Raw genomic sequence first — 21,543 nt, forward strand, 5'->3', positions numbered from 1 at the left:
ATTCATGCTCCCTCCCTCCCGGCCGCTGTCAGCCCAGCACAAGAGCCCGCTTTGTAGAGCTGTGCTCAGCAGAGCTCGGAGCTCTGCGGGCTGCTGCGCGTCCGTCCCCTTCAGCCACTTGTGAAGCTATCGATTCGATATGTTTGTGGAAAGACGCGAGGTATTTTTGGCCATCTGCTAGCTAGGAAACGATTACGATTATTTATTTTTAGCGAAAGGAACGAGGAGATTTCTCTGCCTGCCTTAGTTTCAATCCTGCAGATAGGAAAACGTCCTTAAGAAAATATTGCACTTTTCTCACATTCAAACGATTGTTCCGTCTAAATGAAGATGTGGTTGGGGGGCTGAGCTGGGGCGCGTTTTAGACTTTTAGAAATCGTTTCTGACAGCTTTTAAATTACTAAAACGTTTCAGATGATGCCTTTTTGTTGCAAATAGTGCTTTTGTTTATATTTTTTCATTTAAAAAATCCTTTAATGAGCTGCATTTGTTGAAAAACTGCAAGAATCTGGGGGAAAAATAAACCATTTGAATTGCAGTGATATGTAGACACACGTATGTGGATAGAGGTACACGTACATAGGGTAATTTTAAACTGCTTTATTCTCGTGTGTCTGAATCAAAGCCATTCAAATAACACTTTTTTGTAAACTGCTTGGGTAAAAATGCGGGGATGGTGAAATCTCACGTATTTTAGGGGCAAGTTTTAGGATCATTCAAATCAGTGTTTAAATAAAGGGTGCACTTCATTTTCTGAGTTTGTGTGTTAAAATAAGAAAATTAAAGGTAGCCGTGCTAAATGAGAAGAGACTTTAGAGGAGCCCAGAGGTGACACTGAGTTCCAGCCTCTCTGAAGGAGTGGCAGTGATTTTTCTGAAGTTGAGGTGAACCAAAAGCCCAATCTGTTTAAGTTTAAACGTTACTAGTCAATGCTGCCCTGTGAACATTTCATGAATCTGTTTGTTCCTGTCTCCCATGGAGTTTTATCTATTCGTTTTGAATCCAGCCGTATAGTTTTGTCCATAGGAGCAAACGTGTGCAGCTAGGGAGCTGGGAATAAAAGACAAAACACAAAAATCAAATCTATCCTTCCTAAAGGTAGCAATCTTCCACACGGATGGATTTTAAAGTTAATTTATAACAGCCTCTGTAAATATATTTGGAAACTTCTGTGAAATATTTCTTGCCCTCCTCTCTTCTCTTTGTTTCTGTCTGTCACCCACATTCACAAAGCATATGTATGTTCGAGACCTAATTAAGAAGGTTTTGTATTACTTTGTACACATGTTTTCACACAGACGGTAACGGTGAAGCGTGTTCGTGTGGGACTATGTTAACCTTGCAGATGGGAAGAGTGTTATTAAAGAAATCGTAATTAATAGCATTAAGAAGCTGATTAAAATAAAAAACGCGTTATTGCAGCAGGGGTCTCATTAAGGAATAGTCATGCCTGTCTGCCACAGATTTAAGAACTTTCAGCCACAAGGCCTTGAACTGAGGCAGCTCCAGTTTAAGCAAACGCAGCGGAGACTCCACCCCCGGTGACATCAGATTGAGTTACACTGCAAAAACACCCCAAGATCTGGAGGAAAAAAGTCAGCTTTCCTCCCTCCCCTCCTGGATGTTTAAAAATGATAAAAACGCCATTCTTCCCCAGCATTGGACGTTTGCAAGGAAGCCTTCTTTAGAGCAAACGACCAGCAGAACAAATGTCTTTTCTCAGCCTCCCTTTCCAAAGGGAGGGGAGAGCACCACTGCACTTTTGCAGCAAAACACCACCCCAAAAAAATCTAAAAATCCCCCAATGTCCCCCAGCCCTGAAACACAAAAATTGACCCAATCGATCCGGCACTGCAGCAGAGCAATCCTCCTGTCGCAGAGCAGGAAGGAGCCCCGGGGAAAGGGCTGTGGGACAGAGCCCCAGATCCGGGGTTGGGGGCCGAGGGCTGGCGACGGGGAACTTTCATTAACTTTATTTGCAGTTTGGCCAAAATTAAACTGACAAAGCCGTTCGGAGCTTGCTGTAAAGTTACACATTTTTCACGTAAACATCCAAGGCAGTTGCCTTTCTCTAGGATGTGTCATTTCCTGTGTAGCTATAATAATACATTAAGTAAACGGATAGCAATGGATTTACATATTTACATACGTATAGGCGCTGGTCATAGGAAAGATAGCAGGATGTTGTGTATATACAACCGCAGAAATCGGCAGAAAGCATTTTGTTAAAAAGTTTGGGAAATGACCACACTGAAATAAGAAACATGCTTCAGATATTCTTGGCATTCAAGACAAGGCTGGAAAGGAAAGATTTACGGACAAGTCAGTGTGGGACAGGAAAGCTTCTACGTTTACAGATTTGGGGAGGTGGATGTCATGCTCAGGACACAGGTCACCAAAAAGAGCTGCAAGACCAACTTAGTTCTTACCTGCTCCCCACGGGCTTTATTTTACTCTGAATGGTGCAATGCTAACCATTTAGCAAGGCAGTCACAAGGAGACTCTCTGGCGACTGATAGCAAGCTGAAGGAATTAACTGCAGGGATGTAAGGGCTCACCTTTGCTCCAGGAAGGACATCTTTCTTTTTGCTGTAAGATACCTACTTTTTTTCCAGCAGTAAAGTGTCAAACCCACAAAGGAAGCGATATAATTAGTGCTGGTACCTACTACAAACCCGGATCTCTGAAGAGAGACCAGTGCAGCTTTTCGAATGTCTACCATTTTGAAATCAGAAAAACATTTTCTAACAGACAGAAGAATCCCTCTTGAATCCCGCCTGGCCCTTTTGAATTCACGCCCTGCCTTACATCAAACGCTTTTTTGCTGATTAACTGCACAATCAGGTCCCTGCAGATCAGGGGAAGAATGGAGAAGAGAAAAGCAACCTCTTTTCCAGAGAACAATACCATTATTTCAGCTCCATTGGACAGGAATGTGTGATTTCACAGCCCACTGCCCTTCTCTCCCATCTCCAAAAACACTGCCAGAGATCCACTGCTCCCAGTCCCCACCCACCGGTACCCAGACCCACATTTACAACTTGGGTTCAATATTTCTGCGGGGGGGGCTACACACACATGTGCATGCATATATGGAGAAAATATCCAAATCAGACTCCCAAGCCCAATAATAGATACAAAGGAAGTTTAGTTTATCTTTTAAAATAGCGAATATCCTTTTTCTTGTATAACGTAGAATTCTAGTTCACACACACACAAGTTACGTTTTGAGGTTGGCTTTGGTATGAAGGTAGTCACCAAATGAAAGGACAAGAGATCTTAAAACTAAAATAATTCAACAGTTTAGGGAGAAATATACTTTTCAAAGACAGATTACTTAATAAAATGCCAATAAACACAGTAAAAAAAAAAAAAAAAAAAAAAGGAAGCCTTTTTACCCACAAAAGTGTGTTGCTTTCTCACAGCTTAGCCGGTTCCTTTGTTGTTAAGTTTGTCTCACTGGAGTGTGAAAACATTTTCATTTGACAAACATCTGTTGGAATCAACTGATCAACTGTTGAAGAGCTGATTCCACAGGAGGAACTATGTATTGTAAAGGTGGAAGCAACTGCACAGCCGTGAATTTGCTAGTTAACAATATGGCAGGAATCTTTCCAAATAAGAACCCCACCAAGACGTTTCCCTGTGGGAGAGGCTGCCCACGACTCCCTCAGTCTTTGTTTATTCATTTTTCAACGACGCCCGTGTTTTGCAACGCGCAGGGCAAGGGAAATACTAGAGAGCTTCCCCCCCTCGCCCTGAAACTTTGATGCCGCCTGACTTCAGCCCAGCCGCCCGCACGAAGGGGAAGCTCTTGCCCTGAGAGCGCACCGGAGTGACCCGGGCTGTCCCAGCCGGCCCGGTTAAACCCCTGCGAGGCTCAGCCCGCCGGGAGCGCGGCCGCGGGGCAGCGGGACGGGCGCCCGGCCGCGCCCGCCGGTCCCGGGGCAGAGGAGCTGCCTCTGCCGGGGGCAGGCGCCCCCCGAGCCCCCCAGCAAACGCTCCCCGGCTACGGCAAGAATCGCCGGTCTAAGTCTGGCAAACTTAGCGATTTGTTTTGCCCGGGCAGGGCTTGCGGGAAAGCGGGTCCGGCTTTGAAGCCGAAAGAGACGCAAAATAGCTGCCACCTCCCGGGCAGAGCGGCCCCCGACCACACCTCTCCGGCCCGGGACCGCCGGGGATCCCTTGTGTTCCCCAACACCAGCGCTGCCCGACAAAAGGGAGAAAGGGCGAGAAAATAATATTTGCTCAGGTCCCCCCTCCGCTCGCCTTTGATTTATCTGTTTACAACCTGGACCCCCTCAGCTGAAACAAAAAATCAATGAAAATGTAGTTGGAGAAAAGGCGGGCAAACTACCGGAGAAAAAAAAAATTTGTGAATGGAAGAATGTGTTTGTGCATTCATTGTTAAAATAAAGAGCGTGCCGTGACGTCGGCACCCGGGCGCCAATGGGCGAGGGGATAATATTTTTAAATATCCTCCCCGGCAGCCAATGGGGGAGGCGGTGGCAAAGACTAGCGCAGGGGCGAGCCAATGGCGGGGGAGGTATGCTAATGAGGAGCTGGTCAGGCAGGAGCTGAATGTCAACTAGTCAAAGATGGAGGCTGGAGCGGGGAGGCCATGAGGTTGGTGCGGGGCTTTGCCCGCGTTCTGGGCGGGCAGCAGCGGTGCCGGGGCGCGCCCGGCGCGGCGGCGGCCGGCGGCGCGGGGCGGCGGGAGGGGGGGCAGAGCCGCGCCGCTCTCGCCGCCTCTTCCGCGCCTCTTCGGGCAACTTTCCCCCCCGCGGCGCGGGGAGCCGTCCCTCCCGCCGCCAGGTACCGCGCGGGGCCCGCCGGCCCTGCCGCCGCCCGGGGGCCGCATCCGCCTGCCCGGGCGGAAATGGCGGGAGCCGGGGGCCCGGGGGGCGGGGGGGGGGGGGCGCGGGGTGACGGCGGGGCTGCGCCGCCGCCGCGGCTCCGACGATGGCCCGCAGGGCGAGCGGCAGCGGGCCGGGCGGCCGAGGGCGGGGGGGGGGGAAGCCCGGCGGCGGGAGCGGGGCGCGGTGTGGGGGTGGGGGGGGGCCGCTGGCGCCCCTCGCCCTCCGCCCGTGCGGGGCTCCCCTCCCCGCGGGGCCGCGCCGCCGCCGGCCGGGCGCTGCCCGGGGAGGTTCCCCGGCGGGGCGGGCGAGTGCGGGAGCCTCTTCCTCCCCGCTTTCCCGGCGGCAGCGGGTTCCCCGGGGAGGCTCTCCCGGGCGGCTCGCTTTCCCGGGGAGGCTCTCCCGGGCGCTTTGCTTTCTGGCGTGCGATCGATGCGGGGTGTTGAAACGAGCCGGCGGCCGGCGCCGCCCGGGACGGCGGCGGGGTCGGAATACAACTTGCGAGCGGCAGAAGCGGCAAAGAGCTGCCGGTGTCAGCCGAAAATGGAGGGGAGAAGAGGGGCCGGGCGCGGGCGTGCATCGTCCGTGCGCGAAGCGCCGGAGGAGTGGTGGGAGAGACGGGCGCTGGCAGGCTGGGCTGGAAATCTCTAGATAGCGGTGAGCTAATTTTTCTTCTTCCCTCCTCTCCCAAACGTTTCACCCATGCGAACGCTCCTCAGACGCGGAGGGTGATCCCGCCAGCCGAGCGCTCTCCGCCGCGCCCGGCCCGCTCCCTCCCGCCCGGGCTGCTGTCGCGGCGGGCTGGCCTGCGGGCCGCTCGCCCTGCGGGCCGCTCGCCCTGCCGCCGGCCGCTCGCCCTGCCGCGGGGCGCTCCGGGGAGGCGCTTCCCACCTTTGAAGGCAGCAGAAGCCCTCTCTCTAGATACCACGTAGAACGGTTTTGCTAAAAAACCCCGCTTTAGGAGCCCCCTCTTTTTTGCTTAAAGCCCCCGAAGAGCGAGGCAGTAAGTCACATGCTATCTCCAGCCAGTATTTATATTGGCTTAATATTTAAATCTCGTAAAACTAATGCTTTGCTTAAATAGTCCAGAGTTTTTGCAATAAACCAGGGTGCGCAGCCCGAAGTGTTTCTTTGGCATTCTTGCACTTTGCCCCAATTCCGCTCCGTTTCCCTCCAGTGTGTGGTCTCGAGCTGTGTGAGGAGAGCTCGTACCCTACCCTCGCACACAAACCTGGGGCTCTGGAGTTAAAAAGCTTCCTAAAGTTTAAGGCACCTTCTTTCTTCTAGTTTTCTATTCCTTTTCTTTTTCTCTCCTTCCTTCTTTCTCTCTTTCTTTCCTTTTGTCTGTCTTTTTCTTTTAAAAAAAAAAAAAAAACGTTTCCAAACTAGCCTAGGTTTCTGGACTAGGGATAAATTATTGTACAAAAAAAAGGAGGAAAAATTAAAATTAAATCAGACAATAAGAATGATACAGCTTAAGATTCTAATTGGGTTGGGACATTTCCAAATCAATTGGCTTTTTGTGAATACTACTCTGAAAAATTGACAACTAGAATTCATTTAGTGCATTTTCTCACTCAGCCCAAACTCCCCCAGACTCGAATTAGTTTAATTCATTTTAGCATTTGGTACGATTCTTACTTGTCTATGCAGTTTATGGAAAGTTGTTTTCAAGTTTGGATTTCTTTGCGTAGAATTTCTCTGCATTGTTTGAAGTCTGAAACCAAAGTATTTTATAATTTCTCAAGTGATTCTTATTTAATAAGTAGTTACATTTTCCAGCTTTGAGTTTGAAATTGTTGAAAGAAACAAATGGTAAACAGTTTGAAACCTAAAGACTAAGAAGTTGACTTTTAAATGTTAGTTACTGCTAAAATTATTTGGAATGTCTGATTTGTAATGATTAACTGATGTTTTCTCCTGACTACCCATATATTCTTTTTCAAAAAGGAAAAAATTACAATAGTAATGTTTTCATGATGCAAGTAGATGACTTCTAAAGGTCTCCCACTCCTGGGTGGCAGCTGTTTTGAAAGCTTGTTTAGATGCTTGTGTAAAATAGCAAGATTTCCTTAGCAATTAAAAATAAATACAAATAATTTAAGCTACTAGCAAGCATGTATGTAATAAATACCAAATATTTTGGGAGATAACTCAGATGAAAGCAATAGAAAGGATATGAACTTCTCCTCCATTGTGTCTTTAAGATACTGTTGAATCTAATTCATTACACCTACTTTTGTAAAATACTGGGGTGCTGAAATGCAAGGAGGACAATCCCGATTCTGGTCTTTGATTTCACATGCTCTAATGCAATACATTTACTGTGAAGAAGAAAAAAAAAAAAAGTCCCTAAAAAAAGCCTGTCTAAATTCTTGCTGAAGTTAATTCAAGATGCAGTTGTGAAATATTCAAATCTAATTTTAAAGAATGACATTGAATCAATGTGGTTGTTGAAGAAACTCCTTTTTTTTGCATGTAACAAATCTGTTTTTGAGTAAATCATGCACAGAAGGCCATCACTTGGAGAAGTTTCTAACTGATTTATTACTTATTTTGGAAAGTCTCTGAAGTATGCTGTTGTCCAGAGCCCTTTTTCTGTTGTACTACTGGCAATTATGATGAGCAGTGCAATATTAAAAGGGCATTGGCTGGCAGAAACATGACCCCCTTTAGCAGCCCACCCTCTTCAGAGTGGGCAAACAACCCTAAAATAGATGCCTCCTCCAGTGTATTTATGCACGTGTGTGAAATAAGGTTTTATACATGTGGGAGTGGTTTTAAATAAGGAGAGAGATGCTGGGTTATACATTTTTATATGTCTTTCTATAGAAATGGGCTGGAATAATTTAAACACATCCTATTTAAAACACAAGCTCCAGACATTTCTGGGAGCTTTCAAGGCATCACGTTACCTGCTTTGTTTGCCAATAACTTGTGAGTAATTCATTATTAATGTCTACACACTTCCATACAGTATCTACATTGAAATTTTATAATGACTTCTTTATAGTTTTTGCCCTTACAGGAACTTTCCCCTATATGTTTAAGGTGGTCCCTATCAACATCTGTAGGGATTTAATGCTGTTGACTTGTCTCTAAGAGTCTGTGGTGTTTATACTGTGATTTTGGAGTGGTGACACACACAGATACGTGTGAGATTGAAGCACAGACACTAGGTATTTTTGTACACAAGTCTCATCATTTCTGTAACGTTTTCCATAGCAAATCAAAGCACTGTGTATTTATACCATTCTATATACACCACCCCTACCCCCACCCCCCCAGCCTTTTTCATCTGTACTGGTCAACCACCATAAAATACACAGCACAATTAAGAAAACTTCTGAAGGCACAGGAAAGGGCTGGCACTTTGGGTGATTTATTTAAATTGTGTAGTTCAGATTCATTGACTGACCAATTTGGCTTTTATGGAAACACATACGTTTGGGGATGCTGAATTATGTCCCTTGTTCTTTTATTCTCCATTACTGTAGCAAAATATTTTATTGTATAAAACCTTTATAACGTACCGTGCCTAGATATACTGGGCATGTAGCAGAAGACTTGAATGGTTTGTTTAACAAGCCATACTAACAGTGCTCTCTCTCTCTCTCTCTCTCTTTTTCTCTCTTTCTGTCATTTTTTTTTAAACTAACTTTTTGTTGTTGTTGTTTTTTTACCTTGTCTAATTACGATTGCAAATAAACTTTGTCATGCAGGGTTTTATTGGGGCTGAACATAAAAACGTTATTGTGGTTAACGCTGTAATGTAACAGTCCCTTACAAAGGGATGCAGGGACAGCTGTGCAGAACGTGACAGTGGCTGCTGGTATCGCTGGCTCTGACAATGTTGCACTACTGTCTGCACAAATAAAGCAGTGCAATAATATTGTCAAAGCATTTGGTTCCAGTCCTAATACATCCTTTATGATCAGTTACTGTTGCACACCCAGCCCCTGACATTACGGCATTCTGTGGTTAGTTAATGCATTTTAGCAGGGAACCAGCCCCCTACTCTGATTTCGACCCCCCCTGCCACAAAGGCTCGAGCAAGCGTTAAAATGTTAAGATCGTGTAGAAATTGCCTACAAAATCCCTACCCTTGTGTGTGTTTGTTTGTTTGTTTTGTCTTTAGGTTGAGTGGTCTGTATGGAAATTCCTTGGGTTTTGTTCCCCGTTTTGACTGCTTCAGTGTACAGAATGGATTGCCCTTTCTGCCACTAGCGTGGGCTTGTGTCTCCAAGTTGTAAAATAAAAAGCTGGCCTATTCACATTTTAAAGCCCTCTTGTCCTCCTTTAGAGCAATCACCACCTTTAAAAATATACTGACCAGGTTTGACTATTGTCTTGCTACTGCTTTAAAAATTAGAGTTTTATGAACCTAAGGATGTTATTGTTGCGTATGGAATTCAGTGGCTTTAATATATACACATGTATTCACAGGCAATCTAATTTTTGCTTCCTATTGATGTATTTTTCAAGTTCCATCGTATTTCACTTTTAGAGGAATTACTGTTAAGATTAAAGCAATATTGATACCTTCATTTTCATTTAAAAAAAAAAAAGAGTAGAAGGCACCTAAATCAATAGGTTTTGAAAGACAATCTTTCCCTGCACTTCCCAATAGCAACGTGGAGCGAGTCTGAGAGAGGCAGGGATGATGCAGGCCTAGGAACAGGAATACTGCATTCAGAATTGATCTTTAAATAACAATATGTTGGTGGCTGTCACTCCCGGTGTAGTTGGAGGCAGATGTGGTATTTTCGCTTGCAGCTGCTAAGAAAGGGGTTGGAGGGCTGGGGGATGGGACCTTCCTCTCTCTCTCTCTCTCTCTTTTTTTCCTGAAGCCTTGAGCTGTTACCTTGGGAGCGAAGGGTGGGGGTGGGGAGAGCCGTCATATTGGAAATCAAATCTAGGTAAAGGAGCGTTTTCAGCTCGCACTGCACATCCCAAGCCAGGCCGGGGTGTGCTAGTGAGCGAGCCATGGGAAGGCAGAAAATGGAGGACCATGTCCGGGGGGGGTGCCCGTCCTATTTTAGAGGGACAAGGGGAAGCCGAATCCTCAATAACGCACTCCAGTTCTTCAGTGGACGAGGGAGCGAACAAAAGACACCTTTTCAGTCCCTCTGTTTCTGGTGAGGAGCTGAAGCCTGTCTCCCTTTCACGCCCAGAGGAGAAGGCTAAGCCTCCGCGCCCGAACTGGAGGCAGGGTGCTGGTGGCGCTGGTGGCGCTGGTGGCGGATGCGGTACGGCACGGCTCCCAGGCCTCAGCGGAGGTAACCTGAGCCGGCATGGCTCCCTTTCTCTAGAGCTTTTCTTTTCATCCATCTCTCTGCATTGTAGCACGGTTGCCATTTTTGTCTGCGTTAAGGAACAGGGAGGCCTGTTTAGCTTTGGCACTTTCCCCTCCTCCTCCTAATTTTTGGTTAATTCAGAAGTAGGAGAGAGTGAAATCTGTAAGGGCTCTGCTGGGGGGCATCTTCCCCCGCCATCAGTAGGAGCACAAGGGTGACCAGCGGGGAAGCGCGAGGGGCCCTTTGTGGCCCCTGGCCAGGGAGGACGGGCAGGCGGGTGGGCCACTGAGGGGCTGGAAGCCACCCTGGTGCGGGGCAGCGCTTTGCGCTGTGTGCGTCTGCTCCCGCAGCCCTTCAGCGAGCGGCAGTCAGTGCTGGTGGAAGCCTTGGTGGGGCTGATGCCGGGCTGTAAGATGGCCTCTCAGACGCCTGAGCCTGCCTTGTTTGGAGGTGGAGAAATCACGGGGGGAATAGATGCGTACTTGTTTTCATGTATAAAGTTATGTATTTAAAAACAATGCAGTCACTACACGTGAAAACCTCCCCTGGGCGGGGGGGTGGGGGTTGAGGCTGTGATACAGGGAAAGGCCTGTGCGGTGACAGAGGGCGAGGGGACACCTCCAGAGGCCTCCTGGCTCCGGCTGGGGCAGTGGAGCCCGCGGAGGGCCCGTCGCTGGGCGCCAGCTCTCTTGAAGGCAGCCCCAGGGGTGCGGGGGGTGAGGACAGGGTTCCCTGCAGATTTGGGCCTGGGATGGAGGTTACACATTCCAAACCCTCCCTTCCCCACTCTCTCTTTTTTTTTTTTTTTTTTAACCCTGCCTGGCTGAGGAATGTAACAGCGAAAAAAAAAAAAAGGCAGCAAGCACTGGAGGAAAGCAAGGGAAAAAAAAAAAAAAGAGGGGGGGATTCGGAAGCAAAAGCCCCTTCAGGAGTCTGTATTTGTGCAAGGGAAACCATTTGCATGTGTGTGGAGATGCCAGAGTTTGTCTCCAGTTGGGTCGGAGGGGGAGGGCGCGGAAGGAATGCGGGGAATCAGGTCGGGCTGCGGGGGGAAGGGCTCCGGCAGAGCCTCCATCCTGTTGTTGCATAAACTTGTTAAAAGAACCCCTCCTCTGTGGAGGCAGCACACATAGGGTATTAGTGTGGTGGAGGAGGCCAGACCTGCGCCCTGGCTACACAACCAATTGGAGCGGAAAGTGAAATCAGATGGTTTAAGTTTTCAGAGGGATTTTTTTTCTTTCTTTCTTTCTTTTTTTTTTCCAGGGGGACTTTTTGAGTCACTGCATTGAGTGCTAGATCTGCGTTAAGGTCGCTCCTGCTCTCGCCCCTCTTGGGCGGTTTGGGGAGGGGAGGCAGGCGGGCAGGGGCCGGAGGTGCCGCGTCCCCGGGTGCGGTGCCCCGGCCGCAGGGACCTGGGGCCCTGTGCAGGAACGGGGGCCCTGCCCTGCCGGCAGCGGGACGGGCAGCGTGCGGGCAGCCGGGTGTGTAACGGGGGAGCCTGGCCCCCGCCGCGGGGGAGGGGTTACTGGGGCACCCTGGGATCACCCCCCCGCGCTCCTTCCCCAGGCAGGGCAACTGCAGGAGCTCTCCCTTGCCCTGCTGCGCATGCAGGGCCAGAAGTGGGATCGGCACTCCCAAGGTGATGGGATTTAGCCCTATTTTGCTCCTGCATTTAGTACCACAAGTCTTTTTTTTTTTTTTTTTCCATCAGACAGCAGAGCGCTGGTAAACACCATGCAGAAAAGCCGTATTGTGGGGTTACAAAGTCTAGGCTGTTTAAGGAGCTCTGTCATTCCTTTTAATGGAGCTCACTGACGCAGATCTGGCTTCTGCCAGCCGAGGAAATGTTGCTGCTGAGAAAAGGGTTATTGAAACCCACAAACTAAATATTATAAGCAAGAATCAAATGGCAGGACGCTCTGGAGTGTAATCCCTCCTGATTTCAGGAGAAGGGGAACGTATTGATAAGTGGCTTGGGTGACAGAATCCCCAAGCTGGGTGGGTGAAATGCTCTTGGGAAGGTGGTGTTTTCAGAGAGGATTATCAGCCCTTGCTCTCCGGAGTCTCTCACACCTGGACAGGTTGACTCTTGCATGGAAGCAAGAATCCCGTTTTTTTCTGGACGGATTTGTACAAACTTGCTAGATAGACTTAAGGAGCCAGGACTGGAATGCTAAGAATTTTCTGTCTCTCTCTTAAAAAAAAAAAAAAAAAAAATTAAAAAGGCACCACTTCCCAGTTTTAAAACAATGATAAAATTATTAAATAGGATGGAAAACTCTAAATCAACTCTCAGCCTACAGCTGTTTCCAAAGTGTTTGCTCTGACCTTTGGTAATAGTGTCAATTCCACAGCAGAAAATATATTGTAGACTATATAATGTATTTAATTGCAAGATGGCTTTTAAATGGTCTCCTTTCCTCAGGCTAGCGAAATGGCTGTGACCAGGGAAACAAGGCTGGCCTGAAGCTTTGTTGCCCTGCTATGTTTTGTGAGGTTGCAACTGAGATGGAAATTTAAAAAACCCGCTTGCCCGAAGTGGCACTTTTAACCACAGGAGAAACAAACAAACAAACGGCAACAAAGGGAAGGGGAAACGGGGAAGACAGGGTCTGCTCTCGCAAGGAGCGGAGGCCTCCGAGCTCCAGAGAGCCAGCTCACTACTTTATTTATCCCAAAGCTTCATCATAAGGACACTTCAGTCTATGTGTCTGCTAACATCAGAAAAGGGGGGCTTAAATGTGTATCGATGACTCCACTACTGTTAAAGAATTCCCACACACACACTGCCAAAAAAAAAAGGCTTCCATTATTGAGCAACATATAAAGTGTTATTTCCATACTAGTCTGGGTGACATTTCCATTTAGTTTCTATAACTGTGATTAAAGGCAAGAGAGGTTTCTAAACATATCTAGAGATGCTGAGCCTCCTGGTATATAAATAGCATGCATTTCATAATCTCGTGTTTAAACGTTTATTTTAAAATAACCCCCATATACATTCCAGAGAGTCTCCCTGCTATCGGACATAGCGCAACCCAGGCTTTGCATATTGTTTGCAAACTGGGGGAATATTATTGGAGATTGATTCACTCTTTATTTTTCTTGTCTTGTTAAAAAAAAGGGGGGGGGTGGAGTCCTGTGCCAATACACCACTTGGAGATAAGGAAATTTTTGAGACACGTCTAGGCTCTCAGCAGAGATACAGAAACATAAAGACAGAGTAACTTAATTGCCTTTGGTTAGAACTTAACTTGTGGCTGACGTTTCTAATTACATCCCTTACCCTCCCCTGCCAGTTGTAGCTTCTGCGACTACTGAAATTCTTAACTTGTGTAGAAATTGTCAAATCGTGCTTCCCCCCCACACTACTGATGCATTAGTAACGGCACTAGACGTGTGAATTGTACGTTTCCACTGTAAACTTGCCAGTGGGTTTGTCTCTTGCGCCATTGGAGAAGTTAAATTGTGTGTGTTAAGTGTAAGTCTTGTTTGAGATAACATCGAGGCTGAAGAGTGGAAAAGACATGGTAAACAATAAACAAAATAGAGACTGGACGGGAATAGATGGAAAGGTAAGGCCGAGCCTAGTTGCGTCTTTTTTTTTTATGTTCTCAGTCCAACTGGATGTTTAGGTCGCAGGGATTGTTGAGAAGCAGAGTGGCAGGATTAAACCTGAGGTTTTGCCAAGGTAACGAGAATACAGAAGTTTGATAAAACTAATTCTGAGCCGCTTACAGCAATCTCTGTGAACGTGGCCTTTTAATTAGTGTGAGCAAAGGTTAATACAAATAAATAATGTGGAAAAGAGATCCCTGTTTGCTTCCAACAAGCATCACAAAGGATGGGGAGAGGGAGGGGTTGGGGCAGATTGGAGATTTTGTTTATCAGCCCATTAGAAAAACAAACAATTAATGGAGCTTCCCCTGTTCCCTTTTCTTTGGCAAGTCCTTGGGTTTTGGCTGCTTTGGCACATCAGGCAACATCAAAGAGGATGCAGGGCTGCCTCACACCAGCGTGCCAAACGCCAAGGATCTCTAATGGCAAAGACCAGATCAATGTGGCATGCATAAATTAGCCAGGAATCCATGAATTAGGGGATTGTCTCTCCATTACGCTCCTATTTAATCCATTGGAAATCAGGCTGAGGAAAGAGAAGCTTAAAGGGTCAAAATCATGACCCGGTTTGGGATGGCCTGGGAATGAGGTTTCCTTCCTCTTCCTCTGGACTCTCAAGTGTTCCTACGTGACAAGTGTACTGGGGCAGGTTAACTGGGAGCCAGGCTGGAGAGGAAGAGTCTAGTTGGCAAAGCAGCCCTGGAGCTGGAGGTGTCTCGGCCCTTCCCTGGGAATCCTTTCTGTGGCCATTGGTGTGTTCAACACTAGGCCAGCCCCAGCTGAAGATTGTGCCTTCCAGCCTAGGACAGAAGAGGTGCTGGGGAGGGGGGAGAGAAGGAAAAGCCCAACAAAACGAGCTAGGGCAAAACACGCGTGCGTCTCCAAACACTGCTTAATCTGTGTGCACTAATGTGAAGTCGGTGCTGGAGAGCCAGCCCTGGAGATCCTGTTTCGCTTTCTGATTTTTGGTGTGTACTTAATTCTGTGATTTCCAGTGGAGGGAGGAATATTTTAAAACACTAGGCTCTCCAAGTAGGACAGCCCTAGAAAGGAAGTTCTCCGAGGGCTTGATGCCTGTTACTAAGAGGTTCAAAATACAACTATCAGTTAATCAAATAAACAGCACTTCCCAGCCTCTGACAGCTAGGCAGCTAATTGACTGAGGTTATTAATAAAGGAGAGAAATTTACACAGAAGAAGAGCGTGAAAAATGGGGACGGAGGTATCGAAACCTGGATAAAATCCACACTGGAGTTAAATATGTCCTGGGAGGAAGGGGTAGTGCCCATGCACAGATTCTGCGGGGTCAGAGGTTTACTCCATCCCTGCATCCCCACCCTCCTGGGAGCACACGGTGCTGTGATCCATAGGGCAGTGCACTGCTTTCTAACTTTTTACCCCTTCCCCATTTGCAGGCATGGAATGAAGCTCCCTCCAGTCACCTGCCGCAAGACATTATCCAGCTTCCTAACCTTAAGGATGAGACCCTATCAATATTGCCTCTGCTTTTGTGATCAGGGTAGTAGTGCAATATTGCTTATAGGGTCTTTTCTTTTGAGGGTTATTCTTCACGGAGAGAAGAAAGCCACAGCAGGAAAAAATAATCCTATGTGCCCATCGAGTTAAGGGAAAAGTTGTGAAATGCTGAGCGTTGTTAGATAGGCAAGTAATTGTGCAGCGATGTTATTTGTGACAAATAACCGTGCTATTGTGGTGACTCAGGTTGTGAGTAATGGGCATATTTTTGATGCTATCACACAGGATTCAGAATGGCCTGGTGTTTAAAACGCACAAGCAGCGACTGAAACCGGAGAAACCCATCATGGCTCCATTTTAAAATAGTGTGAGTCCCGAGATGTTTGAAGGGTGCCTGTTTTACATAATGATGTAAACACCCACCAAGGGATGGGAGGAGATACATAGTCACACTTGCTGTTTCTGTGCCTGATCCCAGACCGAAAACCAGTGCGGCGCGAAGCAGCGCACAGCACAAAGAGGCAGAGGCGCTCATCCCGATAACCTCCTCCCAACAAAGCTCACGCCTCTGCCTGGCTTCAGCGCCGAGCTCCACGGCCGGGCCGCACCGGGCCCCTGCCACCGGCGCCCTGCCACCGGCGCCCTGCCACTGGGGCTCTGCCGGGGCCGGGCGCTGCCCCCGGTCCTTCCCTTCCTGGGCGCGGAGGTACGTGGGAACGGAGCCGGGACGGGGCTGTTACATCTCCTCTCCGCTTTGTGAGGGATCAGCTGGGGGCTGACAGCAGCCGGGATGGCCGAGTGGGTGGCCCTGCCTTCCATTTCAGGTGGTCCCCGCGGTCCCTTTCGGGACCTCAGGGGCCCAGGGAAAGGGATGGTGGGAGGGGACTGGGGGCCGGATCAGGGCGCGGTGGAGCAGCCGCTGCCGCGGGGCCTTCCCAGCCGGTCCCCGGGCAGCGCGGGGCCGCTGCGGCGCGTCTCCCCGCGGCGGCCGACCTCGCCTCGCCGGCCCGGGGGCGGGAGCGCCCGCAGCCCTACGACGGGGCCGTGCCCGCCGCCTCCCCGCCGTACGGCTGCCGCTGCCCACGGTTTAACCCCACCCCCCCACCCCCGCCATTCCGGGGACAAAGCCAGGACACCACCACCCCCCCCCCCGGGCTCTCCCTCCGTGCCCCCAGCCCGGCGGCCGGGCTGCAGGCCGAGGGGCGGCCGCTGGGCCAGCGCCGGGAGCGCCGGGCGGGCTGCCCCTCTTTCCCTGTTGCACTACTGTCACGGTCGCAGCGAGCAGTGCAATAATGAAAGGGCGTCAGTGCGCCGGGGAGCGGCGAGAGCCGGGGACGAGCCGGTGACAGCGCGCGGGGACGGGACGTCCCGCCGCCCCCCGAGAGCCACCTTAACGGGGGGGGGGGGGGGCGGTTGTGCAACTTTCTTTGTTCAAACACGCGGCGGCGGAGAGTGCGCGCAGCGCCGGGCAGGGCAGGGCAAGGTGAGCGGCTCGGCGCACCGCCCTGCCCCGGGCCCGCGGCGGCCGCCGCTCCCCGCCCCGCCGCGCTCCCCCCGGCTGGCCGCCGAGCGTGGGGCAGGGCGGCCCGCTGCCGTGCCCGGCCGACACCGAATAAATAAAGAGACTCCCACGTCCCCTGTCGCTGCCTTTTCTTCCTGGTGGGTTTTTCTCGCAGGTCACCAGCCCCTCCCGCCTCCCCAGCAGCCGCGCGCGGATAAAAAAAAAAAAATCCCCTCGTGCTTTTGTCCGGCGATCCGGTGTGCTAGTCGCCCGTTTGGTCTTTGTGGGAGAGGTTGAAAACGCTTAATAGGAAAACGAGCGTCTTCCTTCACTGTGGAGCCCGAAAAACGGGCTGGAGCCGTGCCCCGGCGCTGGGCGCAGCGGCGGGGAGCCGGGGCAGGGCAGCAGAGTGCGGGGAGGGAGGGAGGGAAGGGTCTGCGGTAACGGGGACGGGAACAGCCCTCTGCGGCTGGGGGCTGCGCTGGGGAGGCCAGGAAAGAGCCCTTCGATTATTAGTGGCCATGGTGAAATGGATACTTCTGTGAAAGGGCTGGGGAGGGGTATTTCCTTTAGCAAAGGACCTTTCCACTCTGGCCTTTTGAACCTGCGCTTCTCCCTGGCACAGTTTCTGCTTCATCATGACTTTTTGCAGAGGAAGGTGAGTGCAGAAAGCAGGCTGGCTGTAGGAGAGGGGTGCAATCTAATCCTGATGAACAGGCTTTTACAGTCTATGCTTCATTTCCTATTTCTTTTGGATTCTCTCTTCCGTCTCTCACATGCACAAGCGGATATAAAAGCAGAATCCTTCCCTGCAGTCCTTCTCCCAGGGAAAAGGCAGCCCCCTCCCCAGCTTCACCTTCAGGCTTTGCGCACACAAAATGGCTGCAGCAGCCTGTGGGTGGGCATGGAGAGCTCGGGAAGCTGCTTCTCTTTTTCCCACCCTGCCTGCCCAGGAAGCCCTTCTGCTTTTATTTTCTGTGGCATTTTGCTCTTGCATAGCTCTGTGCAAATCCAAGGGGGTCTCCTATGTGTAAGCTATGCATGGAATGGGAGCTGGGGAGGGAAACGGCCAGTTTGCATGAGAAGGGGACCTGTTGGGCCCCAGTGTTTATTTTTTTGCTGACCTTCTGGGGATATGGTCAGTGAGAGCTGTGACAGCTGCTGGAAGCGGCAGGGGCTTTGAAGATTGTGAAGGTTGTGACCTCGAGGCCCCTTTCCTCTCTCTGTCCCAGGAGCTGCTGAGTCAATCAGGGAAAAGGGGAGGTGAAATGGGGGCTGCTCTTTAGCCATTTTTCAATTGGTGAATGAAACAGGAAAGGACAAATGCAAGAAGAAAAAAGAGCGATTACTTCCACTTTGGTGCATTACTGAGAAGGGGGAATCTCTCTTTGGCAAAAGATTATAACAATAATGGGAAACCACTGTGCTCCCAAGATCCAGCACCCTGAATAAAGGATTTAACTGGGCAAGGAGCTGATGGCAGATCAATAACAGTAAATTTGGGGGAAAGCCTACAAACTCCTCTTGGTTCAAAGCAAGAGGAAATCCACCTCTCATCTCCACCCGATACCAGCTCTAGATATAGCAGCGGGAACATGTTCCCAGTTGGCCCAGTAGCTCCCACCATCTCCTTGACCCTATACTAACACATCTTCATCTTTGCTGAGCTCAGCTGAACCCTATGGCAGGGGTTGCAGAGGCCACTAAGAACGGCTGCGCTACACATGCCAAAATAAAGGGACAAAGTACATTGTGCGGGGCTGTATCCTTGATGTGCGTGCGCTTTCAAATGGCACAAGCTCCCTTGGCAATCCGCACCCCTGGGCAGCCCACGAGAGGGCTCTCGCTCAGCCCCGAGCCCTTTCTAAGCCCAGTGAGTGGGGTTTAAGTCTTTTTCGCTTTCTGGATAACATGATCCTATGGATATTTCCTTTTAAAATAGTAATCGGAACAGCAAACAGAGCGCCCGGCTTCAGTTGACCAACACACAACAGAGGCAAAGAAGGCAAACAGCAGGCTTTTCAGTTAGTTTACACAGGGGGCACTTAAATACTGTACTGGTTACATAATACCATTTAGGGGTTGGGGTTTTACACATTCTTCTACTAAACATGTCTGTGAGATTTGTTTTGAAGTGATCAACATAAATCCAGCCACAGCTTTGAGGGGAAAACGCCTATGATTAGACCTAATACCACGAGGTAGCTCATGGCATATTTACTGAAAACCAAGGCACAACAGATTTTCTTCCTAGACCTGCTGGTCAGCGCTGCGCTGCAGCAGAGGGTGTACGCTGCCCCTAGAAGGGCTGCCATAGACAGCCACTTCCCTACAGGAAGCACAAGCTGCTGGTTTTTAGGGCCATATCCCGCCACTGCTCCACATCCAGTCCTCAGGATTCAGCCCAGCACAGACTGACCACAGGATATGTTCTGGCAATTATGACAAGCTAAGTGCGCTAAGAAAGAGGTTGAGGCATATAAAAAAAAAAAATCTAAATCCTAGCTGCAATTGATGAGGAAAAAGGTGTTCACTGTTAACTCCTCCGGAGAACCCCGTTTACGTGAGGTACCTGAAAGTATATTCCCTTCCTGCGAAGCCCTCCAGTAAGCATCCTGTTCCCATCCAAAGGGAGTAGCAGGTGGCCACACTGCTCCACTGGAGGCTTGACAATGGCATTATCCACCCAGCTTTTCAGCTGAAGCCTGGCTCAATCTGTACACAACTTCTGAGACTCCAGCTAAACCCTTCCTGGGAACGGCAAGCTTCCCCAGGCAAGGCCTGGATCTAGCAGCCCTGCGTCCTTGCAAAGGACCCGTCCCTCTGCTCAGAAGTGAACAGATGGGAAGAAGAGTCTCAAAGCATCAGAGCTTTAAAACCGTGCTCTTCTCTTTAGTGTGTTGTCACCAGAAGCTCCGCAGGCAGAGATCTCTGCCATAAGGAGCTAGCAGAACAGCGGGTGGGTGGCTAATTGAGAATGGAAGTTCCTTGGGGCAAACCAAAATAGTCTTTGTGGCACTGCACGGAACAAGGTACGCGGCCTGGGCTCAGCGTCGAACACCGACTCAGTAAAAATCCTGCTTACTCACTCACTTGGGAGGTGGACGAGCCCCGGTCTTGTAAACCTCCTTAGGTCTTGTAAACCTCCTTAGACACACAGTAATCAGGTGACAACGATAAGCTGCTGCGCACAGTGCAAATTCGAATGGGTGTAATAAGTCGAATATTTTAAAGAGTCACCCTGCTACTGCTACAACAAATGGCAGACCTCTGCCTCCCTCAAACACTGATCTGCGGAGAAGCAACACCTTTGTCAGGAGTTGCTGCAGCTTTGAGCGGTTTGCCCAATTAAGATCAATAGGGAGTTACACTGAGTATGAAAGCCACCATCACACAGTGCTAGAAGACAAACCGGTTTGCTCCTCCACTGTGAATCCCCATCGTATTTCAGAACAAGTTTAGGGTGACAGCAATCTGGTTTTACACAGCCCACCAGCAGAAAATTCTGTTGCTTGGTTTTCCTTTTACAGCGGTTACACCTTTCACACACCTCTAAATTATTTTGAAAAATTCAAACAAAAGGGAGGCTCTGCTCTGAGAGAAGCAGAAAATGAAAGACTTCCCGATCTCTCAACAGCCCTGGAGAAGTGTGGAGGCCACCTTCATGCGCAAGCTGTTACAGACACCAAGCACCAGCAAAGCTAAGGGTTCCTCACTGCCCACCCCCAAACACCAAGTGATTCATTTAGGGCGTTTGGAGCAAGTCAAAAGGTAGTTTTGGTGCCTCCCTGCTGAATCTGGCCAAATTCTCCGATCAGAATCGATTCCTTCTTCCCCTTCTTTCTCTCTTCACGCACAGACATCCCTACTGAAAGATAAATGTTTCCAAGAAAAAACCAAAACCAAACCAAAACGCAAACAAAACAACAACCACCAAGCCCCCCACCAATATATCTCACACACAAAAAAAAAAGCGGGAGAGAATTTAAATAGGGAGGGGGGAATCAGGATAATGTTTAAATGGGGAAAAGCGAAGCCGAACCGTTTCCCATCTGTACCCTGTGCGAGGGATAGACCACCACTGGGGTAAGGGGTCTTCTCTAAAGCCTCGACCAGCTGAACGGCTCTCGGCACCGCAGCCGGAGAGCCCTTCGCGGGTGGGTTAGAGCCAACAGCCCGCCTCCCCCTCCGGCACAAGAAACAAGACGGTGCCTCCCCGGGGCAGCCGTGCTCCGCGGGCCGGCCGGCGGGGCTCCCCGGGAGGGAGGCTCTGCCCCGGCCCCGCTCTGCCTCCGGTGCCCCGACGGCACGGCGAGCATCCGGGCGGGACGGGCAGCGCCGAGCCGCGCTGCCGCCGGCATTAGGAAAGGGTTTCAGCGCCGCGGGCTCAGCTGCGGTGCTCAGCGAGGGCCGGTGCACCGCAGCCGGCCGAGCCCGACAGCTGCTGCCGAGCGGAACCGACCTCGGCAACCGGATTGCATGGGGATTTCGGAGGGTCCCCGGCTCGTGGCTCTTGAAAGGGCCCCGCTGACAGCCAGCCCCGCCGCTGGGTTCGCACGGCTCTGTCCAGAGGGAAGGCGTCCAAGCCCGAGGAGCTTCCCCCGCCGGGCTAGAGGGACGCAGAGGGCGGCCCCCCTCCCGCCGGGAAGGTGTGCTGGAACCCACCGCCTGCCCCTCCGTGGGAGCCTGACGCAGACAATCACGTCCACCGGCCCTCGCAGGGACGGGGAGGGGAGGCTCAGGGCGGTGCCAAGGGGACATCAGCTAAAGCCGCTTCTCGACACACACGCCTCGA

The 21,543-nt window shown here is 50.3% G+C and overlaps 1 protein-coding gene across 1 annotated transcript; it reads left to right on the plus strand.

Moving 5' to 3' along the window:
• Positions 1 to 5,078: 5,078 nt before the first annotated feature.
• LOC140660045 (uncharacterized) lies at positions 5,079 to 17,045 on the plus strand. The gene is made up of 2 exons (XM_072880426.1): positions 5,079 to 5,513; positions 15,187 to 17,045. The coding sequence occupies exon 2, from the start codon at positions 16,038 to 16,040 to the stop codon at positions 17,043 to 17,045; it is 1,008 nt and encodes a 335-aa protein (XP_072736527.1). The 5' UTR covers positions 5,079 to 5,513; positions 15,187 to 16,037.
• The last annotated feature ends 4,498 nt before the right edge of the window (positions 17,046 to 21,543 follow it).

The sequence above is a fragment of the Ciconia boyciana genome, chromosome 15 (assembly GCF_034638445.1).
Source record: "Ciconia boyciana chromosome 15, ASM3463844v1, whole genome shotgun sequence".
NCBI lineage: Eukaryota > Metazoa > Chordata > Aves > Ciconiiformes > Ciconiidae > Ciconia > Ciconia boyciana.

Coding starts and splice junctions, on each gene's coding strand:
- LOC140660045 (XM_072880426.1), top strand. CDS start 16,038: ATGGCCGAGTGGGTGGCCCTGCCTTCCATTTCAGGTGGTCCCCGCGGT.